General features: G+C 38.2%; 1 protein-coding gene across 2 annotated transcripts in view; it reads right to left on the bottom strand.

Annotated features, from left to right (window-relative positions):
* The window catches only part of LOC127453845 (mothers against decapentaplegic homolog 3-like), a 63901-nt gene extending 52738 nt beyond the window's left edge, over positions 1–11163 (bottom strand). For both annotated transcript variants that reach the window (XM_051720587.1, XM_051720580.1), the window contains exon 1: positions 10730–11163. In XM_051720587.1, coding sequence (XP_051576547.1) covers positions 10730–10932 — 203 coding nt within the window. In that variant the 5' untranslated portion in view covers positions 10933–11163. The remainder of the gene's footprint in view (positions 1–10729) is intronic.
* Between the last annotated feature and the right edge of the window lie 15702 nt (positions 11164–26865).

Here is a 26865-nt window from a genome sequence, read left to right on the forward strand (position 1 = left end):
ATGTTTACCACAGACCTTATTTTACACATAAGTTCAAAAATGATACATTGTAACGGGGAACAGCTCTATTTTGTTAATTAAAATTATGTGAGCAAACTGTCCCCTCATTGGTCTGAATGTTCATGCGCTGTTCCAGGATTAAGCTTATACTGTAGATCAATAAAACGGTTAAAATTATATAGCTGTAAAATGTGTCAGCTGGTACACATTTTTGAGTATCGTTTAAGTCACAGTTATGCAAAACGCCACCGCACAGTACAGAATGCACATTCCAATCAGACGTTGCGCTAAAAATAAACATTATCCATCATTCGGATGGACATGAGCTGTTACATTTCCGTTGTGCTTATATTTTTCCATTATTAGTTACTTTTTTGTTATTTGAAAAGTGCCTTTTTTCATGGTCACAGAGCACGCAAACACACTCTCTCATGCACACACAAACACACAGCAGAGAGATCTTTCTTGTTTTGCTTTTTTTTTCCTTTTCTCAAAAAGTTGCTAACACTGTCTTACCTGTGTCTGTTCTGCTGCTATTCAACATAGAGAAGTAACTGTACTAAAATTACCTCAGAAATTATTAAACGACACCTTTATTAAACATGCAATTACATTTAATTTAGTCACCAAAAAGATTTCCAGTATTCAATGGAAGGCTAAATCCATGTTTTGATTATAAATTACCATGCTAACCTCAGATTTCTTCTCCAAAAATTAATCAGGTATGGTTATATCGGTTAGTTCATTGGTCTGCTGGGTCAGACTGCATTCTCACCGCAAGCGAACCACTCCAGAGTTTGCTTGAAAGCAGACCGAGACTACATCATAAAGGTGGCACTGCCAATCCTTAAGAGCTGCTAAACTGTTTTTCGTTGTTTTTAAAACAATGACAATAAAATCTATCTATCTGTTGGGCCGATTGTTTTGGTGCAGATCCAAGTGCAATTGCCATATTCATATATGCCTAAACCCCCTGGAATGAGATCTTTACTTTTTTTGACAAACCATTATAGAAAGATCTACCATGCATTGTAGAAAGTGTTGTCACCCCCTTCAAAAATCAGGAGTTCGTGGCACATTTGCCGCAAACCTGCCACAAATTTGCCACTGATCATTTTCATAAGGGGTAAATTGTCCATTGTTGCCAGAGGATTGCTGCAGGTTCACCACTACCAATAAAGAGCTGCAAACTTCTGGCAAACATATGCAGTGAATCACAAGCTCATTTTCATGTGACATTAATGAGTGGCAAATTTGTGGCAGGTTTGCCACTAGTTTGTGGCTATTTTGCCAGAACTCTAGATTTTTTGTAAGGGACATTACCAAAATTTCAACAGTTGGTACCTATATCAGTGAAATTTGACAATTCTCGATACTAAAAATAAATACTAGGCTAACTAATTTGCTTATAATATTTACATTTAGTCATTTAGCATATGCTTTTATCCAAAGTGACTTACAAATGAGGAACATAGCAAGCAATTTGTCATACAAAGTTCAACAACATCTACAGTGTTGCACTGCCAAGCTCTCAAGGTGGCTGGAGTAGTATAGGTGCTAGTGCAGAAGAAAGAGACAGAGAAGGATTTGTGTGTGTGTGTGTGTGTACGGTAAGTGCAAGTTAATTTCAATAGTAAGTACAATTACTGTGGATTGGTTAAGTGCTCGCGTGTTTTCAGCTGGTTCTTGAATATTGAGATGGTATCAGCAGATCGTGTGAAGGTTTGAACCTCATTTTACCACAGTGGAACAGAGAAAGTGAACAATCATGAAATAGACTTTGAGCCTCTTTGTGATGGGACAACCAGGTGCTGCTCATTCATAGACTGCAGAGAGCGAGTTGGAGCACAGATCTGGAGAAGTTAACTGAAGTAGGTGTATGCGGTTCCATTGGCTGTCCTGAAAGCCAGAGTCAAAGCCTTGAATTTGATGCAGGCAGCTACAGGTAGCCAGTGAAGTCAGATTTTAGGCAAACATTGTTTCAAGTGCTCAAGTAATTATTCAAGACAAGGAAAAACAGTCAGTAATAAAATAAGAACAAAGAAACAAATTAAGAAAACAGTGCTTAAAGTTTCTAACAGCAATATCAATAAGTATTCAAGTAAAAGTTCATAAATCATAATATATATACACACACACACACAACACACACACACATATATATATACACACATACATACATGCACACACACATACATACACACACAGACACACACATGCATAAATACACATACACATACGTAGTGCAATCTAATACAAATCGATTATATACAGTACAAGGGAATGTAATGGCAGAAGAGGTTGGATGTGTTGGATAATATAAAAAGACTAAGCTGTATATTGCACATTAATTATTGCTCAAAGGGGCAGTTTTAACTGTTCATGAGATGGATAGCCTGAGGGGAAAAAACTGTTCCTGTGCCTGACGGTTCTGGTGCTCAGAGCTCTGAAGTGTCAGCCAGAAGGCAACAGTTCAAAAAGGTAGTGGGCAGGGTGAGTGGGGTCCACAGTGATTTTTCCAGCCTTTTTCCTCACTCTGGTGTACAGTTCTTGAAGGGAGGGCAGGGGGCAACCAACAATCCTCTCAGCAGTCCGAACTGTCCTTTGTAGTCTTCTGATGTCTGATTTCATAGCTGAACCAAACCAGACAGTTAGAAGTGCAGAGGACAGACTCAATGACTGCTGAGTAGAACTGTATCAGCAGCGCCTGTGGCAGGTTGAACTTCCTCAACTGGCAAAGGAAGTACAACCTCTGCTGGGCCTTTTTTGCAATGGAGTCAATGTGGGTCTCCCACTTCAGGTCCTGTGAGATGGTAGTGCCCAGTAACCTGAATGACTCCACTGCTGCCACAGTGCTGTTTAGAATGGTGAGGGGGGGTCAGTGTTGGGGTGTTCCTCCTAAAGTCCACAATCATCTCCACCGTTTTGAGCGTGTTCAGCTCAAGGTTGTTTTGACTGCACCAGACAGCCAGCTGTTCAACCTCCCTTCTGTATGCAGACTTATCGTCATCTCGGATGAGGCCGATGACAGTGGCGTTGTCCGCAAACTTCAGCAGCTTGACAGAGGGGTCCTTGGCGATGCAGTCGTTGGTGTAGAGGGAGAAGAGTAGTGGGGAGAGCATAAAGTCCTGTGATTTTTGGTTTCTTTGGGACAGGAAAGATGATTGAGCATTTGAAGCAGAAGGGAACTTCACACTGCTCCAGTGATCTATTGAAAATCAGTGTGAAGATGGGGGCCAGCTGGTTAGCACAGGATCTAAGACATGCAGGTGAAACGCCATCTGGGCTCTGTGCTTTCCTTATCTTTTGTTTTCGAAAGACACGGCACACATGATCTTCACAGATCTTAAGTACAGGTTGAGTAACAGGAGGGGGGTTATAGGAGGTGTTGGTGTGAAGTGAAGTGAAGGTCAGAGCGGGTGTGGGGTGTGAGATTGGGCCTTTCAAATCTGCAGTAGAACACATTCAGGTCGTCAGCCAGTTGTTGGTCCATCACAGGGTTGGGGGTAGGAGTCCTGTAATTCGTAAGTTGTTTCATGCCACTCCACACTGATGCAGGGTCATTAGCTGAAAACTTGTTTTTCAGCTTCTCAGAATATCTTCTTTTAGCCACCCTGATTTCCTTGTTCAGTGTGTTCCTGGCCTGATTGTACAAGACTTTATCCCCACCTCTGTAAGCATCCTCTTTGGCCTGACGAAGCTGCCTGAGTTCTGCTGTAAACTATGGTTTGTCACTGTTAAATGTTAAATAAGTCCTAGTAGGGATGCACATATCCTCACAGAAACTGATTTATGATGTAACAGTATCTGTGAGCTTGTTCAGGTCTGTGGCTGCAGCCACAAAAACACTCCAATCAGTGCAGTCAAAGCACTGCTCTGCTTCCAGCTCTGCTTCATTGGTCCATCTCTTACAGTCCTTACTACCGGCTTAGCAGATTTTAGTTTCTGTCTGTAGTTTGGAAGAAGATGAATCAGACAGTGATCAGAGAGTCCCAAAGCTGCTCTAGGGACAGAGTGATATGCATCCTTTATTGTTGTGTAGCAATGATCCAGTATATTTCTGTCTCTGGTGGGGCATATAATGTGCTGTCTGTATTTGGGCAGTTCACGTGTGAGGTTTGCTTTGTTAAAATCCCCAAGAATAATAATAACTGAGTCCGGGTATTGTTGTTCCGTGTCTGTGATTTGATCAGCCAGCTGTTGCAGCGCGGCATTCAAACACGCGTTTGGCACGATGTAAACACTCACTAGAATAAACGAGGAAAACTCCCGCAGCGAGTAGAAAGGCTTACACTTAATAAAGAGCGCTTCCAAATTAGGACAGCACATCTTCTTTAACGCTGTTATATCTGTACACCAACTTTCATTGGTGTAAAAGCATGTTCCACCGCCTCTTGTTTTCCCTGTTAACTCTGCGATGCGGCCCGCTCTGAACAGCTGAAAGCCCTGCAGATGTAATGTGCTGTCCAGAATGGCTTCACTCAACCAGGTTTCTGTGAAGCACAAGGCAGCAGAGGTTGAAAAGTCCTTGTTTGTGCGGGTGAGGAGATGTAGTTCGTCCGTTTCGTTAGGAAGACAGCAGAGATTCGCAAGATGAATACTCGGCAGTGCTGTTCGAAAGCCGCGCCGATGGAGCTTGACCAATGCGCCTGCTCGTCTCCCTCGCCTGCGTCTCTCGAACAACACAGCCGTGCCTCCAACTAAAATGTCCAGCAAAATGTCTGAATATTCAAAAACCAGGAAAAGATTGTCTGGTATATGCTGTCGAATGTTCAGCAGTTTGTCTCTGGTAAAACTAACTGCTGAAGTCTGTCCCTGCCATCCTATGTTTCTGACGTGCACGGGGGAGCCGAAATAAGGAAATAAAAAGTTATCTTTAACATTCTCGTTATTTGTGTAGTCTCTATTTCTACTCCCTTTCTCTTTTGACCTGTTAATGAGATCAACCATTGGTTGTCTTGAGATCCACCGGTGTGACTCCAAACAAGCCAGGTGGAAAACCGCCCAAAGTGGTCATATTAGCAGCTGTTCAATCGACAATACCAATATATCATACTCCCTATTCTTGACCCATCACCATTGTGGCCCATCTAAATGCCAAGTACTGTCCCTGTAATAAGAATACTGTAATATGCTTTGTATCAAAATATCTCTCTACTGTTAATTTCAGCCATCACTTCAAAGGGTTGTGAAATTCTGTCACGCTGTCTTTCACTCTTTTCGATCAGCTGCCACACAACACTCTGAATCATCAGACAGATTCACTTCCCTCAGACGTGCAGCACTTTGAAGGCATTATCCTGGTCAAAATAAAACAACCTTCGGCACATCAATTAGAAGCCAATGCCATCCAATCTCCTAGGTTTATCAAAATTGCCTATACTGTATAGAGTTTCAGGATATCAGACTCAAAGCCAGACATCTCTTCAAAGCACAAACACTTTCGGTTTTAAAAACCAACAATAATAAATAAATGGCAGGTCATGCAATCTCTTTGTTGATAGACGGTATGTTTAGGAAAAGGTTCAATGCACCCACACAATGGGCCACAGTTTTTATTCACAGTTCAGATGTCTTTGAAGGCATTGTTAGGAGAGTGCAAAAGCAAACAAAGACAGTGGGTTGAGATATAACAGGCATCTCAGAATTCAGACACTGCAGAGATACACATGTGAAGCAGACATCCTCTCAGGAAGTCGATGTGGAGACTCATGGGGCTTCAACAGGTGTATGGCACGCCTAAGTCAGGAGAAGGAAGTGTGACTATGGAATAATTACGTTTTTCGTATCCTGCCTTGGCTGATTTTAATCTGTCTTCCATCTCCGCTTTCCCATTTTTTCTTTTGAACTCCATGTTCAATTCCACTCAAATCATATCATCGTTTCCACTCATATTTCTTTTTCACTCTCTCTCTCTCTCTTTCTCAATCTCCTACAGGCTGGGACAGGTATCCAGTGTTAGCTGCATGTGCGGGCAGGACACGATTGTGTGGCCTGAAGCAAGCTGAATTGAGTGTGTCTAGGAGCCTGAAGCAGTGAGTGAGGAATCTGGATCCTCCAGTAGGGTGAGGCAGAGCACTGCCTCACAGATGCGAAGGCTACTGTTGGCAGACCTGGCCAGGAATAGAGCCCTGCACTGGAGTAGAGACACCGTGCTGATTCAGGTGACTACTCTAACAACAAGGAAAGCAAAAAAGATTAAAGTCTAAACCAAGTTTTTGAAAACAGGACTAAATCATACTGAGTTTACGATCCAATAAAAAGCATGTTTGAACACACACATACTTTGTGCTGAAAAAAAGCACACACAAAAAAACCTATACTACAACATACTCTGAAGTCAGCTATTATACATTTTTTACTTACCACTACATGATCCATGTCATGGTTATCCTCATACTGACTTTAATCATCATAATCGCAATTATTTGTTTAATAATTAATCGTCAGCAAAATTTCATAACCGTGACAGCCCAACTGCCGATGTTTGTCTGATGCATCGATGCATCTCTAGCCTTTTCATATTGCTGTGGCCACCGTTCAGTGAAAGCTGTTTTATGCCTACCCTGAGAATACCCCTGACTTGTGGCAAAATGACTGTAGTGCATGGCCTCTTTTGGCTTATTGCTTTATTATACTCACTTATATGACAGTTTTGCATTTAATCCCCAATCACATCAAGCCAATCTAAATTAAACAAGAACTGTGTCTTCAAAAACTATATCTTCGGTCACCACAGAGCTTCACCAGTGGAGAACCAGTGTGTCACACCACAAAGCCACAGGCTCAGACTCTCTCTTTCTTCAAGCCAAGGGTGAGTTAGCCTGATCTCTGGAAGCCCTGCTTTCACTGAGCTATCTGTTGTTTGGAAACAACAGCCAAAGCAACAGCACTGCAGGCTTGGACCGCAGCTGCCTGGCTCTCAAACACCACACAATTATGCAAACTTCAAGCTTGGGAAGGAATACTCCAAGGGACTCTGAGACTATTTATAAAACTGAAATATATGTAAGTGATGTGACCATAATTACTGAACCTTCTGGTTTGTAATTACAATTAGTCAGGCAACCCAATTTAGGAAATATAGTAAATTTAGTCATGCAACCCAAATGTGTCAAAACACATGAATAATCTCTCTAATAAGGTTTCCATCATACTGTAGTCATTCTGTGTAGACTATTGCTCCTGTTTTAGCCACCAACATCTACCTTTGATTATAAAGCTAAAGATTACAGAGTTGAGATTTTGTGGCCCTTACATTCACATGGGGAGGGGGGGGTGGTGATATATATTGAATATTCACAATATAATCGAGATTATATTGCTGACAATATAAAATTAAGCAATATCGTGTATATTGCAATTTTGTGCTTTTTATTTGGTCATTAAAGGGACAGTTCACCCAAAAATTCAAATTCTCTCATCATTTACTCAACCCTCATGCTATCCCAGATGTGTATGACTTTCTTTCTTCTGCTGAACACAACTGAAGATTTTTAGAAGAAAATTTCAGCTCTGTAGGTCCATACAATGCAAGTGAACATGTACCAAAATGTTTAAGCTCCAAAAAGTTTATAAAGGCAGCATAAAAGTAATCTATAAGACTCCAGTGGTTAAATCTATATCTTCAGAAGTGATATGATAGACGTGGGTGAGAAAAAGATCAATATTTCAGTCCATTTTCTCAATAAATTCTCCTCCCTGCCTAGTAGGTGTCGATATGCACGAAGAATGTGAATCGCCAAAAACAAAAGAAGAAGAAAGTTAAAGTGGAGACTGATAGTAAAAAAAGGACTCAATATTGATCTGTTTCTCACACAAAATTATCATATCGCTTCTGAACATATGGATTTAACCACTGGAGTCTTATGGATTACTTTTATCCTGCCTTTATCTGCTTTATGGAGCTTCAAAATTTCGGTAGTTATTCACTTGCTTTGTAGGACCTACAGTGCTGAAATATTTTTATAAAAATCTTCGTTTGTGTTTAGCAAAGGAAAGAAGGTCATACACATCTGGGATGGCATAAGGGTGAGTAAATGATGAGAGAATTGAAATTTTGGGGGGAAGTACTCCTTTAAGTTTCATAAAGAGCTTCAGTAGATTAATTTCACAATCCACCAGGGTTGCACAATGATAAAAATAACATCAAAATGGCGATATGGTCATATGTGATTATCAAACTGCCAAAGACTGCGATTAAAGACAGATAAACGTGGTCTGTGTGGGCTTCAGAATAAACCGGTGATGCACTGATCTATGCACACACGGGGCTCATGATGTTTTCAGCGCTCTCAGGGCAGTTCAAGTGCATTGTGAAATCAAAGTATTGCCGGTTCAAGCATTTGCACAATTCCAAACATTAGTAACTACTACAAGTTATTATACAAATCTACAAAGGCGGCACATATAACAGAAAAGGAGATGACTGTTTCACCAGATGCAGAACATTGTAAACTGTCAAATAAACAGCACTTTCAGTGTCAAAATAAAAGCTCCATGGTGAAGTAAATATGACAGAAATACGCTCACCGAGCACTTTATTAGTAACACTATGGTCCAAATAAAGTGCCCGACGTGGTCTTCTGCTGTCCATCCGCTTCAAGGTTCGACATGTTGTGCATTCTGAGATGCTATTCTGCTCTTTACAATTGTACAGAATGGTTATCTGAGTTACCGTAGCCTTTCTGTCAGCTGGAACCAGTCTGGCCATTCTCCGTTGACCTCTATCATCAACAAGGCGTTTCCATCTGCAGAACTACCGCTCAATGGATGTTTTTTGTTTTTGGCACAATTCTGAGTAAATTCTAGAGACTGTTGTGTGTGAAAATCCCAGGAGATCAGAAGTTACAAAACTACTCAAACCAGCCCGTCTGGCACCAACAATCATGCCACAATCCAAATTATTGAGATCACATTTTTCCCCATTCTGATGGTTGATGTGAACATTAACTGAAACTCCTGACCCATATCTGCATGATTTTATACATTGCACTGCTGCCACACAATTAGCTGATTAAATAATTGCATGAATATGTAGGCGTACAGGTGTACCTAATTAAGTGCTCAGTGAGTGTATATTAATCTTCAAAATAATAATGATAATTCAGTTTTATATTATAATAATAAACTTGACTAAGTCCCCCAATAATAGTTTAGTATTATGCAATATTCAGCTGGGTTCCAAAACATAAGTGGAGTAGTTTTTGCACAGCTTGTTCATTCACAAAAAATGTTTTAGTAAAAATATATGAAGATACTCTAAATAATGCTTTTTTAATCAAGCTTCCATGTATATGGAATATAAATATAAAAGTGCATGTCGATGAAAATGATTAAATCTCATTCTCCCTTGTGTTCAGTTAGTGAAAAACTGTGGGCAAACATGCCTTTATTATTTTTATATACATTTTTTTTAAATGGCTTTAAAATATAGAACTTACTTGTCTACAATAGCTGTCTAGATGAAATTATCTGATTGAAAAACAAAATCACATTTGAGCCATTTTATACCAAATACATAATTGTCGAGATATATAGGTCTATCAAATATTGTCAAATTCACTGAAAAATATTGAGATATAATTTTTGTAGCCATATCGTCCAGCCCTAATTCACAGCATTTGAAAGGAGACCTTGGGGTCTGACAGTCATTAAAGTCTGTGAATAGGTTTAACACTAGAAACTACTGAGTTGACATGCAATCCAATTGAATTTCTCAGTTACTCTGTAATGAATAGACCTCTGTGTGTATGTTAATGAAAAAATCGTCTGTATGTACCATTCATATCCTCCTCAGGCAAGTCTGTCTTGAGAAAAATGTACCAATATTTTCTCAAATATTACCAAATAGCAGCATTTACCAAATACTAAGACAGAAGCTCAGTCAAGCCTGCAAGGGGGTCTTCAAAATCAAGAGTCAGGTAGACAACTAAGATGTTAGATCTTCAATCATCAATTGAAGTGCTGAGATTGAAGATCTGCTCAGTATGGGCCAACACAAATCGTCCATGTGCCCTAAAGCTGAACTGCAGAGGCTCGTATGTGCAGGACTGTGAGCAGTTGGCCAGCAGCAGTCTGTGACATAACAAGTTTAACCAGTCATTGCAAAACTGAGTGGAGAAAAAAACAACTTCAAACAACAACCTCCATCACACACGCTTATGAAGAATAACAGATCCGAACACCCTGCTTCCAAAAATATCCGCCGTCCAAAATAAAAAGCCCGAATCAAATTCATTACACACTGTTTACCCCAGATACAGCAGCTACAGCGCATCCCCGATTAAGGTCGTGTTATATAACCTTATCAGACAGTAAATGACAACCTAGAAAAGGCAAATGTGTATTTATAAAACAATGGGAGAGCATAAAGTTACAATAAATCAACTTGCGGCAGGAGAGTCCTGGTGATCATATCTCAATAATACAACACAAGCAGAAAAACACACAAGGGTTGGATGGAGATGCGGCTTGATGGACTATGAAGGAAACACCATCACTAGCTCTTATAGTTGGTTTCATATAGATTGGACTCTTCTGATTTCTTAAACTTCACTGTGTTGCTTGTTTGAAGGATTTTCTGCTTCAGTCTGAGATCCGTCAGTCCGATCTGGGCTACTTCTGCTAAAAGCACGACAGTAACAGCACCACTTCACAACAAAGCGATGTTTCCACCAGTAAGGTGGATTCACCGCGTGAGTGATGGCATGTTTTTAACCGCACTCACCGTGGTATAGTGATACACTTGGTGTTGACACTCTGAGTTGTGATGGCTTTCTCCAGCTCGTCCAGCTGTCCCGTCTTCTTCAGCTTCTTCACCAGACTCTTGACGGCCTTTTCGCACCACTTCTCCTCCTGTCCGTTCTGCTCTCCCTTCTTCCAGCCCAGCAGCCTCTTCACAATCGGCGGAGTGAACGGTAAAATTGACATGTTGGATTCAGTTGAACGTTCCTCCTCTCGTGCGCAGTCTCTCACGCAACTCGGAGAGAAACTTGGGACACTTTTATCTTCAGTGTAACCCAAAGGTTGGTAAATCAGAATTAAAATGTTTAGAGCTCGATAACAAAATACGGGAAAGTGAGAAGGACTTGAGACGTGACTGAGACACAGTCTCAAGTTCAGCACTCAGTCGGCTAAGCTCCGTCTGTCTCTCGAGCTCATCATGCATAGCGCGCGCGCCGCATTACCACCGACGGGCCATTCATATCACTCCGCACAGAAACATAGTCCCTTCCAACCAGTCTGAACAACAATTTTTCGGGAGAAAAAAACAGATACTCTCAACCAAGGATTTGAATACATTCTCTGTTTGTAATACAGCATTTATCATTTTTGTGCTGTCACATTTCGATGGGTTAAAAGTGAGGTTTAGCCAAGTTTAAAGTCCTCCGCTGTGCTGTGTGCTGCGGCTCTCTGTGACGTATTGTTAAGGAGTCTGCCTTTAATGCAAAAATCAGCTCTGAAAACTCGCAGGATTGCTGTTCCTATTTGTTGTCGTTTTCTTTTGTAACGTTGTTACAAATTTTGGTCAAACTTTACATTTAGATTCCATTCAAGAACTAACAATGAACAATATATTTTTACAGCATATATTAATCTTGGTTAATGTCATTTAATAAAAATACAATTGTTCATTGGTAGTTTATGTTAGTTAATAGTGCATTAACTAATGTTAATTTATACAACTTTTGATTTTAAAAATGTATTACTATATGTTGAAATTAACATTAACCAAGATTAATAAATGCTGTAAAAGTATTGTTCATTGTAAATTCATGTAAACTAATGTTGTTAACTATGTTAAAAGAATATTCCGGGTTCAATACAAGTTCAGCTAATCGACGGCATTTGTGGCATAATGTTGATTACCACAAAAATTTATTTTGACTTGCCCCAAAAAGAAGCAAAAATTGAGGTTACAGTGAGGCACTTACAATGAAAGTGAATGGGGCCAATTATTTTGAGGGTTTAAATGCAAATATATGAAGCTTATAATTGTATAAAAACACTTACATTAATTCTTCTGTTAAAACTTGTGTATTATTTGAGTTGTTTAAATCATTGTTTTTACAGTTGTTTTGGGGTTTTAGGAGTTGTTGACATTACATTGTCATGGCAACAAAGTTGCAAAATTGGCTATAACTTTACAGAAAAGGTTAGTAAGTGATTTTATCACGCTAAAATCATGTTAATACACATATTGTTTATGTCTTGTGGATATACTTTTGAAACAGTGAGTATTTTAATGTTTACGAATTGGCCCCCATTCACTTCCATTGTAAGTGCCTCACTTTAACCCAGATTTTTTTTTTTTTTTTTTAAAGGAGAGACAAGTCAAAATTTATTTTTGTGGTAATCAACATTATCCCACAAATTCTGTCGTTTGAACTTAACTTGTATCAAACCCAGAATATTCCTTTAACAAATGGAACCATATTGTAAAGTGTTTCCCAAATTTTAATAACTCAACTAGCAACTCAGAACCCAAGGGTCAAGTTACTCTAGTCTGAATGCCAAAGTGCTAAACAGTTTTGGCAGCTGCTTTCATTATTGTTCACAGTAGGAAATAATAGTGTTTGTTAATATGTCTTACATTTAGAAAGAATATGCAAAGATAAAAATGTATATACAGTATAAATAATATATATATATATATATATAGTAATTAGATCCATTTGAATTAGTGTTGAGTTAGTATATCTGAAACTACTGAACAGTTTTATTGCTCTCCTTCCTGTGCTATTGTAAACAATTGTAAAACCAGCTCAGTAATCACTATTAGACAGTGACAACCACAGGAAACAAGTCATTTATACAAAACCTTACTTTTTATTCACAGACATTGTAAAAACAATTACAGTTAAATTCTCAAAAGAGAAAAGAGTGACATTCTCTTTCATTCCTTCTGGCTTCCCCCTCGCTCTATTTCCTTCTACCTCATTTAGGATTGAGTGGTAGAGGGGGATATCCCACTGAATAGTTTACAGGGTTTAATTAATCTGATACTGGGCATGGACTGCTTTTTTTAGTGAGGAAGTTGAGATGAAAGACACAATGTTGAGCATGCAGGAGCCCTGCAGGCATGACAACAACATGCAATCATGCATTTGCCTGCTATAAGAGGAACACACAAAAACTTTTCTGGACTAATTGTTTTTCGGAAAGGTAATGACAACCAGATATTTTTTTTATGTAAGAGACTAAAGTGCACTTTATTGTGTTAAAGGTTAGCTAATAGTAGGGCTAAACATTTATATAGATGGAAGCCTGATAAAGATGGAAGTGTGTGTTATTTTGATGTAAGACTTTTTTTAACATGACTTGTGACTGATATTTCTTTTCTTCTCAGTATATTATGATTATTGACCACCAACTTTGGAAGCGCACACACATGAACATATGCCAGTGGGAGGTTAGGTCAGAAGTGTCAAGAGAAGCGTGTGCAGCCAAGGGCCAGCTGTTACATACAGAATGCAAACATAAGGGCCTGCACTACTCAGATTAGATTTATCTTTTTTTTTTTTTTTTTTTTTAATTAACAATTTTATTGATTCCTTATAACATAAAATAAATAAAAAAATTAAAAAAATAAAAACAGAATAGTTGGTATCACTCTATATAATTTACAACCCTTCCCCCCCGAATATTAACCCCCCCAACCAACACAAACAGATACCCCAGTGGTCAAATGCCAACTGACAAAGACACACAAACAGACAATAAAACAGTAGAAAATATTTAGAAATATATATATATATATATATATATATATATATATATATATATATATATAAACATAAAAAGTATACATTCAAAAACAAAAAGGCTACAACACACACATTAAACCAACACGTCTCCCTCCACTGCCCCTCCCCGAGAGCCTTCTAAAATGGCTAAATAGCTGCCCCAATCTTAAATTGCATAAGGCGCACCCTTGCATCTCTAGATGTAGACTTGATGTTTTTTAGAATCCTAGCCCACACTCCCTCCTCCAATACTAAGTTTAAATCTTTCTCCCATAATCTCTTGACAGAAGTTAAAACTCCGTCCCCCAGACTCTGAATTAGTAGGGAGTACTACACTGATGCCTCATGACCTTTTCCAAAAGCAATAATCACCTCTCCCAGAGTATCTGCCACTTTAGGGGGGTGTATGCTACTCCCAAAAATAGTACAAAGCAGGTGGCGCAGCTGTAAATACCTAAAGAACTGAGATCTGGGAATCCTAAAATGTTGAACCATATTTTCAAAGGATCTCAATACTCCACTCTCATACAGGTCACTGAGTGTATTAACGTCCCTCACAATTCACTCTGACCAGCAGAAAGAGGATTTAATAATACATAATTTTGGATTCTGCCATATGCTTGAGGTAACATTTAAATAAAAGTCAGAATTAAACACTCTGGACACATTTGTCCACACCGAGTGCAAATGCGAAATAACGGGGTGTAACTTAACTTCTCCGGTTAGTTTGATAGAAAGGCTTTGTATTGGCAAAATAGGGGCAAGAAATTCCTGTTCAATACAAAACCAAGGAGGGGCTCTCTCGGCCTATGTAACTTATTGAAATGTAAACTGGGACGCTTACCATTCCAAATGAAGGACTTCACTATGCTAACAAATTGCTTGAAATAAGAGAGGGGGACATCTACATGGAGAGACTGTAGCAGATAGTTGAATTTTAGAATACAATTCATTTTAATAACATTAACCTTCCCAATCATCGATAAGTGTAATGAAGTCCACCTACTCACATCACTAGAAAAACTTTTTATTAAAGGGTCGAAATTAACTCTAACTAAATCACACAATTTTGCTGTGAATAAAATTCCCAAATACTTAATGCCCTGCTTAGATCACTGGAAGGTGCCCGGCTGAAAAGCCGTTACTGGGCAGTACGCAGTCAGAGCTAAAGCTTCGGATTTAGACCAATTAACTCTGTATCCTGAGAATTTAGAAAAGGAATGAATAATTCTGTGGAGGCAAGGCATAGATCTAGTGGGGTCGGAGACCAATAATAAAATATCATCTGCGTAAAGCAGAAGCTTATGCGCCATACTTCCCGCCACCACCCCTGGAAAATCATCTTCTTTTCTTATCACGGCTGCTAATGGTTCCAGAGCATGACAGAACAACAATGGGGAAAGAGGGCAACCCTGCCGGGTGCCCCTGTCCAGAGTAAAATAATCTGAAATTAATCCATCTGTTTGTACCGCCGCTACCGGGTGTCTATAAAGTAACTTAATCCATCCAATAAAAGTATTCCCAAACCCGTATATCTCCAAAATCATAAAAAGATAATCCCATTCTACCATTTCAAATGCTTTTTTGGCTTCAAGTGAGATGGCAGCTAAGTCTTATCGTTCACCACTGACCACATGATATTAATGAAACGCCTAATGTTATCAGAAGAGCTGCGGTCCCGAATAAACCCCACCTGATCTATATGTATAAGTGATGTCATAACTTTACTTAATCGGTTAGCTAAAATTTTTGACAATATTTTTACATCTAACTGGATCAGGGAAACTGGACGGTAACTTTTACACTCGCTTGGATCTTTGTCTTTTTTAAGAATCAGACTGATCCGGGCTTGTGTCATGGTTGGCAGAAGCTTCTCATTCTTTAATGGTTCCGTATAAACTTCTAACAAAAGTGGAGCCAGTTCTGTAGCATAAGATCTAAAAAACTCGGCGGCAAAGCCATCTGTCCCAGGAGCCTTGCCTGTAGGTAAGGCCTTAATTACCTCATCAAGTTCCTCCAAGGTTATCTCAGGATCAAGATAATTTTTATGCTCAGTCGTCAGTTTAGGAAGTTCTAATGGTTCCACAAAGTTTCTAATATCTTCATCAGTAGACGAAGACGTGGAACTATAGAGATCAAGATAGAATTCTTTAAAAGCGTTGTTAATATCAAAAGGTAAATATTTTACCATCAGCAGATTTCACTGAGGGAATGGTAGAAAAAGACTCTCTCTGCTTTATCAAAAGCTTCCCTGCTTTGTCCCCCGACTCAAAGTATGACTGTCTTGCCCTGAACAGCCAAAACTCCACCTTCTACAACAAAAATTAAAAAAAAAGTATTATATCTGTATTTCAATCGGGTCAATTCTCTGAGGCCATCAGACAACATTCAGTGCTTCAGCTCTGCCTCAGCACTTTTAATATTCCCTTCCAACTTCACAAGTTTTTGGATTTTTTGATGAATGAGGCATACTGTATGATCCGACCCCTAAGAATCACTTTAATTGCCTCCCAAGCCACACCCACAGAGGATACTGAGGACCAGTTGGTCTCCATATAAACATTGATTTCAGCCTTTAACATTTGTTGGAAATCATGATTTTGCAAAAGGGATACATTAAAGCAGCAATTCTATGATTATATGAACACCTCTAAACTCACCAGGGCATGATCTGAGACTAAGATGTTTTCAACTGAACAATCAACAACAGTTGAAATGAGGGACTTAGATATATATATATATATATATATATATATATATATATATATATATATATATATATATATATGATAGATAGATAGATAGATAGATAGATAGATATCTGTTTTAGAATAAATCTTAATCTTACTTTATAGAACAGTTATGTAGCAGGGTGTATCGAATCTCACTGGTTTAAGACACAAAAAGAATTAAAAACTAGCAAAGTGCGCAGAGCTCGCTGTTCACACGTCCAACCCCTGCATGGCACCACGTGACTAGATTAGATTTATCTTTATCAGACTGAGCTTAATAGTTTTTTCCTTCTACACAATACTCAGCAGCAGAACCTAATAAAGCTCACAATGACCGTCTAAAAACCTGTTTTACATTGAAGAAATAAGTAAGAGTTGTGCAGGTTTATGAGAAAATCATAATCTCTCTCTCTCTCTCTCTTACACCTTTTCTCAAATGTAACTAAATAAGGTTAAATCAATATAATTTTGATGGATTTTTAAATACATATACTGAAGTGTTTTACAGCACACCCATTCAGTTAAAATGGTGTATGGTCACCACTGGTACATTCCAAACACAGTTCTCTATTTGTGCTAAAAATACACTGGACCAGCTCAGTATGGCACTGCTTCTTCCTTTTATCTACTGTATTTTAAATAACCTTTGATATATATTTTTAAAGCATTTCCTTTGTTATGGTCCTCCCACATGATTATGGTCAATATCTAAACTGATGTATAATTAGATTAGCCCTCTCTGCACAGTGTGACATACCTTGGGAAACAGAGCATGTACTGAAAACATTAATTTTTTGAAAGTGTGTGCACATAGGTGTAAATGGCTAAATAAACATACTAAATTATATTTTGATGAACATGTTAAAATGTTTCTGTGAGGGTTAGGTTTTGGCGATAGAAAATATCATTAGCTCAGTATAAAAACCATTACACCAATGGAAAGTCCTTGTAATGATAGGAGAACCAACATGTGTTCCTGTGTGTGTTTGTGTGTGTGTGTGTGTTCATGTTTGTCATGTATATGTGTAGTAGCATGTGGCAGGATGGAGGTTATGAGTACCTTGCCTGACTGCAGTGGCCAGCACAAATTCAGCACCTGTTTATTCCCTCAGGGGCTTCAGCCCAGAGACAGCTGGTTCAGGGGTGTGTGGATGTATGTTTGTGTGTGTAGGAAGGGATGAAGTCCAGGGCCTGGGGGAGATTGTAGTTGAGAGTGTGTGGGGGCAGGGGGCAGATGGGATCTAAGAGAGAAGTGGGGGGATTTGGGGTATATGTGTGTGAGAGTGTGCGTGGAAGTGTTTGTCTAAAGAATTGCCTCACACAAAAGGCACGACTGTGTGAATGAGTAATGTCTCTATACAATCTGATGGTTGATGAGGGTATTGTGGATGCCTGGACTCAAGAGACCCTGGGGAGGTACAAGGTGGGATAGAGGGTAAGAGGGCGCTGAACAATGTCCCAGTGGAGGACATGTGTTAGAGTGATAAGATGAAGCTTATGTCTGATCAGTAGTGTTTAAAACTGACTCCCATGTGCTCAGGACAGGTGGGTGATAGCAATGATTCTGGCTTCATCATTAGCGATGCTGAAAAGTTCATCAGAGCAGCTCGGCAGAACACCAACATTAGTTTCAAACTGCCATTTATGTGAAAATCATGAAGTTAATATTTGCATTACAAAAATATTTTTCACAAATTCGCATTATCAATTAATTAATTAAATAAAGGTACAAATATTTGGCTTGCTGTCCATGATGTAGGACTCCAGCACAAGACTCGACTCCAGCTCTAAATACTCTCGATGGACAACTTAAATAAGATTTAAGTTGGAGTGGTGGAGGTATGCCGTAAAAATTGTTACATCAATAAGGTATGCTTAGCAGGACTTTATATACCCATAATTTGTAATATTGCATTGCTTGAACAATTGTACATGATAGAAAAACAAAAGTGGTGTGTGTGTGTGTGTGTGTGTGTGTGTGTGTGTGTGTGTGTGTGTGTGTGTGTGTGTGTGTGTGTGTGTGTGTGTGGGCGGGTTTGGGTGGTTTACGAGGACATTTTTTTTAGGTTACAAACTGGTAATTACGAGGGTATTATGCTATAAATGTGGTTTATGAGGACATTTCTAGTGTCCCCATAAATCAAATCATTAAAAAATCAAATCTATGTTTTTTAGAAAACGTGAAAATGCAGAAAGTTTTTTTGTGAGGGTTAGGTTTAGGGTTAGGGGATAGAATCTATAGTTTGTACAGTATAAAAACAATTATATCTATGGAGAGTCCTCATAATGATAGCTGCACCAACATTGTGTGTGTGTGTGTGTGTGTGTGTGTGTGTGTGTGTGTGTGTGTGACATTCTAAATGTCACCATAATTCAAACGGCTAAATAAACAGACTAAATGATATTTTAATGAACATGTAAAAATGCAAAAAGGTTTCTGTGAGAGTTAGGTTTAGGGAATAAAAAATATTATTAGCTCAGTATAAAAACCATTATACCTGTGTACTTAGCTATAGTTTGGGGACAATATTGTACCCAGAAGTTTGTTCCTCCCTTTGGGGACATTTTGGGATGACCTCATTAGGAAAAACACTTCATGCCTAAATTAAATAATGATTTTTAAAATTCTAATAATGCAAAAAGTTTTCTGTTAGGGTGTGGGTTAGGGTTAGTTTATAGTAATTGTAGTTAGCTTTATATATATATATATATATATATATATATATATATATATATATTGAATGTCCCCATTTAGATGGCTGAGCAAACATTGTGCGTGTGTGTGTGTGTGTGTGTGTGTGTGTGTGTGTTTACGAGCCAACCTGAGAAATTTGCAGCTCCGGTGGGAGTGATATAGCAGGTTTTATGGTGAACATAAGCATGGTGCAGTGTTGAGAGCCATCATACGTCAACAGCATGAAAATTCCTGCCAGTTTCTGTTCTTCTAAATCCATCAATCTGTCCACAGAGTCAGACAGATCCAAAATGTATCCCTCCTGTCAAACACGCATGCACAAACACACTCACCTATAAAACATTGACTTCAGGAAGATCTTATCAGTTAAACATGTCACTGCTCAGTCACTGTCATAAACACACCCCATGCCCCCCATCCACTATGCTGTCAGAAAACTCATGCACACACATGAAGGTCAGTAACAACTTTGGAGTGTATAGAGTGCTAAGTGGTTAAAATCACCCTCAGCTTTATCTAATACTCTCACTTAACCTTTGTTTGATGTAGTAACAACAACAACAACAACAACAACAGGATCTATTCAAGTAAGAATATTCAGTATGTCTAAATCAACCTTACTACATTAGGTTACACAGGGAAAGTACTTTTTTGGGTTGGAAAAACTGTAGATCTTTAAGCTAACAATTGCAGGTTAATACTTTTTACAGAGTATGTAATTATGTGATCTACTGTAAATGCTCATCTCTTATCTGTCAACCATCCACAGAGAAACTAAGAGCCATATATTTCAACAGCCCTTGTATGCATCACAATGGAAAAAATGCAAAAAAAAAAAAAAAATGTCATATTCAATGATCAGCAAATGCTGCACAGAAGATTTGTCGTGTCTATGTAAAAATGCATTGTTGGAACAAGAAGTCAAAAAGAAAAGGCAAAATATTTGAGTTATTTCACATACTGCAGTCATTTGTCACTCCAATTGTCTGTGGAAAGACACTGATAAGCTCTGGGGTATGTGATAAATCTGGTCACCACCACTTAGTCAACACCAGCCCACACTCCAGGGCATGGGCGCCTGCAGGATTTAATCTGAGGGTATGCACAGTAATCTGCCTAGAGGTCTGCATGGACCTTAAAATGAAACTGAGAAACTTAAAATGAGACCGTGAGGCCTGACCCTACCTGGCCCGAACGATACCGTCAGATTTTAAACCCGAACCCAAAATCACTTACTATCTAATTTCTTCTTCTAGTATCTTCTCCTAGTATAGCTGTATTTTATGTAAGCATATAGGCAACATTCTTAGCAGTACTGAAACAGTAATCATACACAGTTTTAACAAGGCACGGCAGCCCCTAGTACACTAGAGCAGAAGGGAAAAAAGCATTGCCTTAACGTTTATTTGCTGAAACTTCACCTGGTGCAGAACAATCTGGAATAATATGAAACACTGCAACAGTCCCCTCTATGCAGCCTGAACTTATTCATATTGTTGAATCTTTGTGACAACTGCGCAAAAAACAGTAAAGATGCAGCGCAAAGAATGAAACAGAGTGCAGGTGTTACATCAATAAGTTTTTCAAGTTCTTTTTGACTTGACATGGTGTTTAAACAGTGCCGGTCCAGCACAAGATGCTGAAGAAAAAACGAGACGTGGTACAAATGTCAAAAACATTCGTCCAGCAAGTGTTTAAACAATGGGAAAACAGAACAGATGTGCGCAAAAACACATTCGGTGTGAACGACCTCTAACTCGTCTGTTCGCGTGAGTCTGTGAGTGAGAGCGCATGCGCAAATCAAGATCGGTAGGCCTGTTTATTTTTTCATTAATTACAAACCCGAACCCGCAGACCTCTAAATCTGCCTATAAAACCTTATATCTAGGGGGTCCGGGTGCATATGCTCCCCCGTGAGATTTTTTTTATTGTTGCAAAAAAACAACACCAAAGCGTTCAATTCTGGTGACTTTGAGATAAACATTTATTTATTTTCTCGAGTATGAATAGCATTCATGTAACTATTGGCTAAAGCATTTCTTCCAGTAACCATTCAGACAGACGCATTTTCGTACTAAAAAAGCAAAACGCACCACAACATATAGAGAAGAATGTAAGTGTCTTGAGACATGTTTTTATCAGTTGAAGTTCTTTTAAACTTGACAGCATCTAAAAATGCTGTGCTCCCATGAGAGATGTTAAAAACACAATGAAACGTGACGCAGTTGTCAAAAGACATCCATCTAGCAAACGTGTACATGGAAAACGATTGAAACAGCGTGAGCGGTCACAAAAACACGTTCGGTTTCAACAGCCCTTGTTCACATGACACAGCACTAGCTGAAGTTACCTCTCAAAAAGACAACCTTTTGTTTCAGTTGACTGTAGGTAAATTTACACTGTATTCAGCGCTGTTAGTTTTCTGTATTCGTAAATATCCCGATACTGTTTTACTGTGTGAGAAACCACTCCAGATGATTCAGTGAGAGAGCGCTCTGAACGAATTGTACTGAATCATGAATCGATTCAGACTGTTTTGTCAGCCCGTTTGGTCAATTCACTGAAAAGAATCGACTCAAAAGAATTATTCATTCGAAAATTGGCCATTGCTACTTCTTTTAAACAGCAAGCAGTAATACGGGACACATTTCATGATTGGTGAATATTCTGAGAGTAAATATTTCTCAGGTCAGTCGGAGCGCTCATTGAACACACAGTGCATACGGCCGTACAGCTGCAGGTGTCACTGCTCCATGGCAGTAGCGGTTCTAGCTTGTACTCTATGGTGCCCTGGGCGAAACCCGCTTCAACAAGATGCCCATGTCACCCATGCCTAAATCCGCCACTGCCCTAGGGTTACGTAATATGACACTCTGGATTTCTTTTATTGTAGTAGTGTGCTGTGTTGCAAAACCTCTAGTGACTCACCATGTGTATATTACTATCTGTGTGAGTAACGGGACTAAAAGTGTACAGAACCAGCATGGAGAGCATATATTTTGTGTCTGATGGGTCATACTCTACACCCATGTGTGAGTTACCATGATTTATGTGCTGATGTGTGCTCAAGGCTTGCAGAAATGACTCCTCTTTTGTGCTGAGTGTGATGCGTGCTGGTCTAAGCACACATGAGTCACACTGAAGAGCCAACTGAGTGTTGCAAATAATGAGAGCATAATGACATGGATTAGCAAGCGCTGACTAAAATCTAACAGAGATTTGCGAACCATAAATGGTGATGAAGCCACTGTGCTATGCTGTCTTGGCCTGTCATTTAGGTTAGGCAGAGCTGAAGATACACTAATTAGTTTAGATTGTCCTTTTCCTAACAGGATTACGTATTTAAAATACAAAATCTAAGTAACTGTATTCCACTACAGTTACAATTTAAGTCATTGGTAATTAGAATACAGTTACATTCAAAAAGTATTTTGATTACTGAAGAGATTACTTTGCATTTTATTGTCATTTGTTTCATTTAATATTTAGTCCTTTCAGATGGAAAACATTTATACATATAAATGATGCAATCCAGAGTGCATTTGAACAGCGGTGAAACGCTTTCTTATGATGTGTTACATTCATACGAGCAGACAGAGAAGTACGTTTGAAGTAAGTTTGGAGCAGAAGAAATAGAAATATACCTTGTGTAAATTGTCATCTTTACGCTAAGCTAAAATGCTATTTCTAGCCATTTTACATGCACGTTATCAAGCACGATCATATTTTTTTATCAAGAAAATTCACGTTGGATCATAATTTCTTTTTTTCTAGTAAGACCTTTGATATTAGGGCAAAAATCATATTCTTGATAAATTTTTTTATTGTTTTCTTGTAAAAATATCTAAAAATCCTTAAAACAAGATCAATTTGATTTATCTTGTTTTAGAAACAACACTGCATAAGATATTTGGGTTTTTCAGAGAATGTATTTTTAACATGTGTATTTTGTCTTACTGTACTGGCAGAGTTTTTATAGTCAAAACAAGTGAAAAAATCTACCAGTGCTGAAGAAGTAATCCAAAGTATTTAGAATACGTTACTGACCTTGAGTAATCTTATGGAATACGTTACAAATTACATTTTACAGCATGTATTCTGTAATCTGTAGTGGAATACGTTTTAAAAGTAACCCTCCCAATCCTGCATAAATAGTACAGATTGGGGCTGGATTCAAGAAACATACTTAAGAATAGAATTCTTCTTAACTACTATTTTCTTATTTTCTAACTTAAGAAAAATGTTAAGAGTATATTACTTCTTATTTCTTACTTCCTAAGAACATTATTTTCAAAAATATTTCAGTTTGTTTTTAAGATGTCAGTTGTATGACAAATTTCCATTCAATTGAACTGAGTTATCTTTAAATGGTGTACATATTATGAATTCAAAAATGTGAACTTTTAAAACTTAGTCAACTAAATTCATAAGTCTTAAACTATATCCACCCACAACAAATGTATTTATTTATTTTTTTGTGCAGATTTATATACTGTTATGTTGGCTTAGTTTAGACAATACAGTTTGGTAAAAGGCAAAGCAATGTCAAAATTTGCTTTGGAATTAATTGAAATAATTTTATACTTAGCAAAGTTAAGTATATTTAAGTTAATAAGCCATTTGTTTAAATCTTACTTTTGCCAGGAATAAGGAAACACAGGTGAGGTTAGGGATATACAAGCTTGTAAATGTTCAGCGACACCTGGTGGCAAAGACTTTCTTTTGAAGCTCGTCCTCAGAAATTCACATCTAAATCACTTTTTAAATGTTTTTATCCATTAATATATTTATTTATTTTGGTTATCCATTTTATAGTTCAGGGTGAAATTAAATGAAGATTAAATCTCAACCACTTAAATTCTCGGCAGTCTTTTCGGCTACTCCTGTCAGAGTGAGTTTAGTGAGTGGATGCAGGACTGGCTGAGCTCCGCTTCTGTTGGGTGGGGTTTGAAAAGCAGGGGCTCCGTAGGGGCTCGAAGCAGCTTTACAAGCGTCCTTTAATACTTAATTAAACACATTTGTGTGTATTCCAAGAACTCAGAGGAAATAACAGTCTTTAAAAATATAACTTGAGCAAATATGTGGTCTGAACAGTACAGTCTCAGAACCTTTTGCATACAAAACAGTTTGATCACTTTGAGCTCTTTAACTAAGCATAAGCCCTTATTTCCAGAAGCAAATGCAAGTAGACTATGCAATACACCTCTAAAACTTTTCCGCTGATTAGAATAAAAATGTACAGTTCACTTTGTGTTCAAATATAGTGTTTAGGGTAACACTTTACAATAAGGTTCCATTAGTTAAATGATTAGTTCACCCAAAAATTATAATTCTCCCATGATTTACTCACCTTGAAGCCATCCCAGATATGTATGTCTTTCCCTCTTCAGCAGAACCGAAATGAAGATGTAAGCACATTTAAGCTCTGTTTGTCCATACAATGAAATCAAATGGGTGCCATGATGCTGCTGGCTGTTTGACGGTCCAAAAAGCATTTTTAGGCAGCATAAAAGTAATCCATATGACTAGATTACACTACCTACAGCACCATCTAGCGCTCTGCACATGCGTCAAGCACTAGGAAGTGTAATCGAGCATGAAATCATGATCGTGCCTAGAGACTGCAGTGGCAAGATGTACAGTGAAAAAGGAGTTATGTTTTGGTCTGTTCTCATCCAAAACCAACTGAATCAATTCAGAAGACATTGATTAAACCACTGGAGTCATATGGATTATTTGTATGCTGCCTTTATCTGCTTTTAAGAACTTCAAAAGCCTGATCAACATTCACTTGCATAGTATGGACCTACAGAGCTTAAATATACTTGTAAAAAATCTTAATTTGTTTTCTGCAAAAGAGAGAAAGTTACAGGCCCGGTTTCAGATCAAAATCACTGAGGGTGCTTCTGAAAATAGTGGGGGTGCTCTGTATAAAGTGGAGATGTATCATAATTACACATTTTTAATAGATTAAATCATGTTTAAATGCTACTTAAACAACATAAAGAAAAGTTTTTTTTTATTTTTTATGTACAAAATATCTATTGCTTCTGGGCTTTTTTTCCCCCATGATCAGTCGCTGAAAATGACAGCAAAATTTTGCGCCTGCAGATTAGGACATAATGATTTGCAAAATCATACACGTTTATAAGATTTGATGCAGCATTTTGAACATTCACAAAATGCAAGGATTTTTGTGTATTTGCTGGTATTCAAGAAAATCTGCTTGCCAATTTACAGTATTAGTCTTACATATTCAATTGAGCAGGGGTGTGCAATTATTTTGGTACAGGGGCCACATCAACCGTTAAGTAGAACATGGAACAGAGAAGATAAAAAGTTCTGCATAGTTTTATCTTTTAAGCCCAGACATGCACTCAATGAATGCACAGTTTTCTGAAGTGTATACTGATGGGACCATTCTGCGATTGCTTGAAGTTTTGCTGCTATACTTTCTATCATGTGTTAGTAAAACTGAATAAAGGCTGAATAAAATTATTAATTGATTATTTTACCATACTTCAATGCAATGGTAATTTAGTATTCAATTTAACACTCTATATCAGGAGTCTGGTTTAAAATTAAAATAGAATATTCGGGAATGTGATTCTAAAAGCTTATTTTAATGTTGGCCGCAAAGTGGACCCGCTTACTTGTTTTATTCTCAGAACATTATCAACCTGTTTAAACGCTCATGCTTCATGATGTGGGTCTTTTCAATGTTTGGCACCCCATTCAGCACACCACTGAATAAAACAGGCTGCATGACACTGATAAATGATTACTGCCAAAGTAACATTCACATACAGGTGTGAGGGACTTCAGCATTTTACAAATAACACAAAGAATAAATATATTCCTCTCTCACTTGCTTTTACTCACATGTCTCCTCCATGCACTATTGAGCTAAGTTGTTGTTTGTTTGTTTTTTGTGGAGAGAAAGCACGTGCACGCCCATGTATGGTTGCCAGATTGCATAAATTAAGTATGACGTAAGGCGAAATATTTCCAATTTGTGCAAGTATAAATCTCTGATTGGGGTGTTGCATATATTATCTGGCAACCCAGAGCTTATTAAAAGCTTGTGGATGAGCCATAGGTCAAAAAGCCAGAAAAATGAAAGATTTAATAAAAAAACGTTCATGATATATTGACCCGCCGGCAGTAGTTTGCCCTGGTCTGCAATTGAGGGTGCTCTAAGTTTCGTTTGAGGGTGCAGTCATACACAACTGGAATGGCATGAGGGTTAGTAAATGATAAGAGAATTTCCATTTTTCGGTGAATGCATTCTTGCATATTGCCATTCTTTACTTTCTCAGTTGCCTATCATTTCAAAGTGCAAACCCAAGAAAACTGCTGACAAACCATTTGAGTACAAAGTGTATAGTTCAACTTATGTCTCAGGCAAAAGACTCCAAGCCGGTGGCTTGAAAGTATTCATCATGGTTAGGCAGCGTTTAAAAACCTGTGGAAACATTTCCAGTGTCTGCTAGTATAATTTAGGAGATTAAACAATACAGCACAGTTATAAATCACTAATGTATCACACAGCTATTTGGGCTGAGCTCCAGCTCCTCATGAATGGAAGCAGAAACAGCAAAGGAAAACATCTGAGTTTGCTTGGCTCCAGTGAGGGTTCACATATAATGTGTCTTCCAGGCAAGGGCGTAGATTTGGCTTGAACACTGGT

This window comes from Myxocyprinus asiaticus, chromosome 2 (assembly GCF_019703515.2).
Source record: "Myxocyprinus asiaticus isolate MX2 ecotype Aquarium Trade chromosome 2, UBuf_Myxa_2, whole genome shotgun sequence".
NCBI classification, from domain to species: domain Eukaryota; kingdom Metazoa; phylum Chordata; class Actinopteri; order Cypriniformes; family Catostomidae; genus Myxocyprinus; species Myxocyprinus asiaticus.